The following is a 7,179-nucleotide window of genomic DNA, read 5'->3' as shown; positions in this document are numbered from 1 at the left end:
TCTTTCTCTTTCTTTCTTTCTTTCTTTCTTTCTTTCTCTCTTTCTCTCTTTCTCTCTTTCTCTCTTTCTCTCTTTTTCTCTCTTTCTCTCTTTCTCTCTTTCTTTCTCTCTCTCTTTCTTTCTTTCTTTCTTTCTTTCTTTCTTTCTTTCTTTCTCTCTTTCTCTCTTTCTTTCTCTCTTTCTTTCTCTCTTTCTCTCTCTCTCGTTCTTTCTTTCGTTCTTTCTTTCGTTCTTTCGTTCTTTCCCTTTTTTGTCTTTCCTTAACATCTCTTATGTCTGTGATGTTGACCATTGTGTTTCTGGATGCTGTGATGTGGACACAAGAAACTGCTGTCATGTAACATTGGCCTGACATCAAATTGTGAAGCATGAGTCTCTGCTGTTGGGAAGTCCTGATTTTCCCGCAGTACCTGTAATTTTTTTTCAGCTGGTGGAGACTTCAGAAACTGGATTGGTATCTTCATTACAAATGACACCTTGTTGTTAAGGGATAGGGATGAGCTCAGCTTAATTACTAACTATGACCTTTATTATCTATAAAATGCCGTGAATACCTCTTCTGCACTGTGGTGGCTGCCCCACCCATGATTTTGATGCTTTATCCTCATGTACTGGGGTGGAGCAGCCACTTGCTGCTTGAGACCTGGCAGCTGGCCTTGAGCATCTCTGCTGCCTGTACACCTGCCAGACCCCGAGCATGCTGCAGGATGGGCCCATCAGCATAACCCTTTGCTCTCCTGGCTTAGAGACCATTGACACTATCTCCATCTTCTGAGAGAAGAGAAAGAGGAGTGTGAAATTGATCACCGCTTTCCAAGACTTAATGCAATGCTGTATCGCAGGTTTGTGGCTGGGAATAAAAGTTATTTGGATTTGGACTGATTCAGGAAGAGAAGGAGAAGCAGATACATGGTTGTGTGAAATAAGAGTTGAAGTGTCATTTCTTGCCAGTGTTAAAATTCCCTAACCTTTCAGCGTGCTTCTGATAAAGGGGTAAAGGTTGAAAACAGAATTTAAGTTAAATACACATAACATAACAGCTATTTGAGTGTTTTATTTGCTAGTTCCAAATCCTGAACAATATATTTGGCCACATATGTGGCAGGCACTGCTGTACTGGGCTATGAGCTCTGCAGAGCTATGCCCTGTGTTGGGCTGTGCTGTTGGCCTGCTGGTAACCTGAGCAAAGCCCTCCACTCCCACCCATGACAAATTCCTCATCTGCAAAAAGGTACAATTGTAGTGACCTTCTTGGTAAATAAAGTGTACGATGTCAGGAGAGGTGGGCTTCTCCCCACTCCAGAAATTGGGACCTAGAATTAGGGGGGTGAGGTGGGAGTGAGGGTGCCCGTTCAGCAAAAAGCACATCACCCCCAGGAGCCTGCAGGTACAGAGCATCCTGGGGAGCCGCCCCTATGCCCATCCGTGCTGGTCTGTAACCTTTCTTACAAACACAGTTGTCTACTTGAACACCTTCTATTTCACGTTTGTGCTGTGTTTGAAGAGTGCTTCTGAGTACTGAATAAAATGTATGGCTTTGGTTTGTTTTCAGAAGTGAAGGTGTTAGCTTCCTTCTGCTCTATTTATGTATTACTAGATTTTATTTTCTTTCCCATCAAATAGCCTTTTGTTTGGTTGTTTTATTTTTTGGATATTTTTTTATACTTGTCTTCTGGTTGATAATGGAGATGACATGGTTCTGGTAGAACGGATACTACATGGGTTAATTTTTCTCTGAAAATTACTTAAAATGTCAACTCACCAAAGATGACAAACCAAGATCCTCATAAACATTCATGCTATAAAAACAGTTCTGTTTTATGCACCTTTTATTTTTGTTGACTGCATAAAAAATTGTCGTTAACTTTGTCAGGATACTGAAATTTGAACATCTCTTCATTGTGTACACAGAAGCAATTTCATTTTAAAGTGGCAAAGGGCAGAGTTTCTAATAAAAATGTAATTTGTAGCCTCTGACTGCAAATGCTTCTGTTTGTACTAATTCTTATTTAAGCCACTGTAAAGTGTATGATCTATCAGCTTAAACAGCTGCAATATCAAAGGCTTTACTTTTCATGATTTTTTTTTTTCCTGTAACAGTTTTGGTAAAATTCAAATACATCAGTAATGTTTCACTTTTATCTCATTATCAGGTTAGTTTTACACTGCCCTAACCCGAGTTAAATCACTTAAATACCATTTAAAAATCAACCATTAAGTTGTTTTAAATTGTTCCAACAAGATATTCTTGGATGCACAGTGATTAATCTCTTATGCTGTCTTTACTGCATCTGGGAAGAAAGGTGGGACCGGGTTTCCATAGCTGAGCCTGGCAGCAGAGCAGCACGTGCCAGCTCGGCCGCGGGGCCGATGCTCCAGCATCCCGCATCCCAGCCCTGTGCACCAGCTGCAGCCCCTCACGTGTTAACACTGATGGGACAGCAAGCGCAAGGCTTTGCAGGATCTCTGGGGAGAGTTTTCTTACTTTGCTTCCTTATCCTTCATCAGGTAAAAGTCTTCTCCTTTTAATCTGCTTTGGGAACCTGGTGCTTTCCCCAAGAATGTGTCTAGTCCTGCCAAATGCCTTCATTGTCACACAGTTAAAAAGCTGCAGCTGGAGATAATTCACAGTTAGAGACCTCCACCCCTAAGTACCTTGTTGGAGGTACCCACGCACCCCTCCGAGCAGGAAATCTCCAGTGCCTGTGAGGTACCTTCGCTGCACAAATGGGAGAAGGTGTTTAGCGAGCTCTTACAGGCTGCTGGGGCATAAGTGCTGCACCACTTGATTTGTGAGTTCTTGCAGCAGAGTGGGATTTTGCTGGGATGTCAGCACACTGTTTTTGGGTGTCTGTGGGCTTTTTGAAGCAGATTCTGGGACTGCTGGTACAAATGAATCTGCTCCTGCTGTTGTTCACCAGGCTGCTTCTAGCTCTGCCTCCTGCCACTTGGCCCTCTGCTCCCGCCAGTCCTTTTGCGAGCCCTGCCTTGAAAACTGTTTTGCAGTTCCTTTGCTGAACCTCTTATGTCCATTTTTATCCCATTGGCGGATCTGAATAATCACACAAAAGTGCTCCTGAGAGCTTTTTCCTGTTCTTCTCTGTCGATCGTAACACATCCATGGCTCGTATTGACAGATTAATGTGGGGCTGGCTGCAGCAGGGCCCGTTGCTGGAGGCTGCTCCCAAGCATGCCGCCTGGGATTCTGCACTCGCTGACTCCCAGCTTGTTTGATCGTTGTAGGGGGTCAAATGCTTGGCTCTAGTCTTTTTTATGTTTGTGTTTCAGGCAAATGGGGCTGAAAAAAGAAAACGGAGGGACCAAAGTGGAATGTTCTCATGAAAAAAAAAAAAAAAAAGATGCAAAACACAAAGCACCATTTGTGCTCAAATTGGGGGGTTGAGGGGAAGGACAGCACTGTTCAGCTGCTATAGATGACTTGGTTTTCTTCAGCTGGAGAAATGCTTTGATTCTATTCTATTGTTAATTAACCACTCTGAGAAAAAATATATTTGTAAATTAGGCAGGAGACCGGTTCAGGACTCTGCACTGACTTCTACCGAGGCTGGCAGTCTCCTTCTGGTTCTCATTCCCAGGTGCAAATGCTCTGGGGACCGGCCCAAGGGTAGGTCACTGCCATGAAGCTGATGGCTGCCCTGCTGCCAAAACCTTGCAACATAAAACCAATCCACCTACCTGGCAAGACATCCTCGTTCCTCTTCTGGCAGGAATGTTCTTGAAGGATTGTCTCTGTCAATCTGTCTTTAACTATGGAAATTCAATTTTGTATGCCTGTATTCATGTGAAAGCCCACAAACAGTTCCGCTGGTGGAAAGACCTGTCAAGTCAAGCTCTGTTCATTGAGAAAAGGGGCACAACTGGAACTGGTTCATATTTGGTTAGCGATCACATGAGGCATTTCAGTGGGGTGATTTCCGGCACAGTTTTTTCTTGAAGTTTCATGTACAGTGAGGACAGCAGCTTCTGCCTATAAGTAGCTGTAAATGGCCAACCTTATTCAAAAGCCCTGTTGTAGTTGGAAAAGTTGACTGCATCTTTTAGAGAACTGATTGAATTTGAGGTCAGTTATTTTTACTTTTCTGTTTTGTTCTAGTTAAATATTTTTACTTGCTCTCAGAACAATAGCTCCCACCACACTGAAGCTTTTGCCCAGTACAGTAGCTTTTCATATCTCCTCCTACAGCAATCCATGCAGCACCCAAAGGCCTCATCTCCTTAGTTTAGCTAAATATAGACTTTTCAAGCCCTTGTATAGAGCCTAATCCATACCTTTACTAAGCTTAACAAGCTGAATCCAGTGGCATAAGCAGCTGACACAGCTTTATGGGTAGAAGAATCCTCTATATTCTCTTACACATGCTCTAATTTGCCAGGTTTTGTTTAAATTTTCTACTGCTTAATCTGGTATTTTATTGCCTGTATGTACTTGATTCAGGACTGGATTGCTGTGATGAATTTTCCTGTCTGCAAACTTATTCTTCAGTTTTCCATGCTGTTTGCCCAGGAAGACCCAATAATTTTGTATTTTGTCAAGTAACTGTCTAATAAACAAAAATCAGCCAAATCTGCAGTTGCTTTTACATGATTCCAAAATAATGTCCTGTTTACCAGCCTGTTCACAAGCTGAACTCACAAAAATAAGAGTTTTTCTGCCTTTGGTTGCAAAGCTTCTCTCACCCTGTACTCATTGGTTTGGAGGGAGCTGGGTCCCATACACACTCTGGCAGCTGCAACAGGATGAAAATATCCACAAAGGTTTCTGGCAGTATCTTACTGTTACAAATCATTTACAGTTGTTCTAAAAAAGATTTGTTTCTATATCTTAGCTAGTTTGGCTTTTTCTAGCTTGACTGCAGACTCAGTATTGGTTTTGTTGATGCTCTTTTCTAAAAGTAAGTAGATCTGAGGTTTGTAATCATGATGCACACAGTTACACATCACTGTGTGTGCCTTTGATTCAGAAGTGGTTTCAAACCCACCTTTGTAAACCACTTTGTAAACAGAGAGGGTCATAGTGCATTTTAACAGTTGCTTGTCCTGCCCCAAGTGTGCACGTGTTTGCGTGTGTGCTCACATGCACCATGTGCACACACACAAGTGTACACCCCCTGCCAAAGGCATCAAAAGAGCTCTGAGCTCCATGGAGCCAGGTAACTGGTTCACAACGCAGTGAATTGCAAGGCTTAAAAAAACATAGAGGAGGTGGGCATGCCTGATCACATGTTATCATTCCTTTATCCGTGCACCTTCCTGTCTGCCAACAACCACGTTCGGGGCCTTCCTGCATCTAGGCCATCACATTTAGTAATTGCTGGTGTATCCAAAATACACAAGTTTCTCTAGTTATTTAACTTGGTTTTTATTTTGGACACTTTGGTATTGTCCTAAAGAGCTTGAACTCAGCGAGAATGGTTGGAGACATTCTGTAAGATGCTTGGCAGAACTGACCCACCCTGTTGCCTGTGGGAGAGGAGCAAACATTCTCTCCTCTGCTTCCTGTGGATCAGAACCAGCATCTAAAAACTCTGACTTCTTCTTCCTGCACTAATCACACTTGGCACTGCTGGTGTGATGCGAGGAGCCTGTTCGCTACCATATGCATGGAGATGGCATTGCCATGCCCTGTGCCTAAACCCTTTCTCTAGCAGGAGCGATGTGTTGGTGTTTCCTGCTAACTGAAGACACTGAGAAGGCATTTCAGGCTTTGTGATGTGATGCAGCCTTGTTTGTGCAGTTGGTTAAGGTGAAGCTGCCTTTGTGGCCTCTGGTGGATCCTCTTGCCTAGTTGAGCTCTCATGGGGCTATGACACAAGTGCTGTATCTCACAGCACCCAGCTGAAACACTGTAGCCTTGCAGCCTGGGCTACTTTAGTCCGAGGGAGCAGGAGCAGACTCCTGTTTGCTCTTCCTCCATCATAAGGAACAGTGCCAGTCTGGAGTTTGATTATTTGGCAGGATGCTAAGCACTTTGACTGTGCAACAACTTCTTATCTTGGGCACTTAATTTCTTTGCAGTTTAGTTTTGTTTCTCCCCAGCACCGTGTTCTGCTATTGGATTGCGTTCACGCTGCATGTCCACAGGCTGCGTTGCATTGTTGCATATTCTGTGCCATCCAAAATAATATCAGTGGGTGTTCTAAGCTGCTGCCTTAATCCACCAGCCCATCTTCTTGGCAGCCAGCAGTGCTGTGAGTTACGTGTCTTCTTTTCCTCCTCATCTGTGTATATCATAATAGGTATGGAACCTATAGAAGTCTTGCAGATGATTCACCTTGCCAAGATACCTTGCTGGTATCTAGCAGCTGTCCATATATGCTTGGTAAAGAAGATGCGTTTTGTTAATTACATTTACATGGGATGGTGTCTGGAGAACTCTATGTAGATACAAAATGGTGCCCCTGGGAAAAAAACTTCTTTGGGACTCTCTGCCACGTTTAAATGGAGGTCCACAGTGGCTGGTAGCAGGCTCCTAACTGACACCCTTTTTAGCACTGCATCAGGAATGTAGGCTGCAAAAAATCCAGTCTGACTGTACTAGGGTAAAAAACATGTAAGCTTTGCTAGCCACTAGAGTCAGCACAGCTGATTAGTAAATGCACAGTTTATGGGGGTTTGTTTTTTTCATTATTAATTGCATGCTTGCGTGTTTGGAGATGGACTCAAGCTAATGTAATATTTGCCTTCTTATATTCCAGCTGTGTGGGTGTTGAAGAAGAAGAAGCACCAGATATCGACATCTATCATTGTCCAAATTGTGAGAAAACCCACGGAAAGTCTACTTGTAAGTATACTTGCACAGCTGGTCTTTAGATACATAGCAGATTCTGTGTGTTTAAACAAAAGAAGGTGGATTTTTTTCATTACATGCCTAAATATCATGTGTCATAAATATTAGAATTCAAACAATGAGGTGTAAAAAGATGTTAGGAGAAGAAAACCATGGGTTGGATTGTGGAGCTTTGGATGCAGCTCCATGCCTGGCCTCTGGCAGTGTGCACGAGCTAATGCAAGGCACCTTACCTGGAGAGCTTCAGTCCCCAGTCCCAGCAACAAACACGATGCTTCCTTCTTCACACAGAATTAAGAATTGTGAAGGCACTTTAGTACTTGGGGCTAGAAAAATCTTACAGAGACAGCTAGTTCTAATACAGTAACTTT

At 43.1% G+C, this 7,179-nt stretch overlaps 1 protein-coding gene across 2 annotated transcripts in view; it reads left to right on the top strand.

Moving 5' to 3' along the window:
* Positions 1–7,179, top strand: part of PHF2 (PHD finger protein 2) — a 65,673-nt gene that overhangs the window by 18,310 nt on the left and 40,184 nt on the right. For both annotated transcript variants that reach the window (XM_026857763.1, XM_026857762.1), the window contains exon 2: positions 6,717–6,802. In XM_026857763.1, coding sequence (XP_026713564.1) covers positions 6,717–6,802 — 86 coding nt within the window. The remainder of the gene's footprint in view (positions 1–6,716; positions 6,803–7,179) is intronic.

Source organism: Athene cunicularia, assembly GCF_003259725.1.
Source record: "Athene cunicularia isolate RWA chromosome 12 unlocalized genomic scaffold, athCun1 chr12_part1, whole genome shotgun sequence".
Lineage (NCBI taxonomy): Eukaryota > Metazoa > Chordata > Aves > Strigiformes > Strigidae > Athene > Athene cunicularia.
This window is presented reverse-complemented; position numbering and strand designations above follow the sequence as displayed.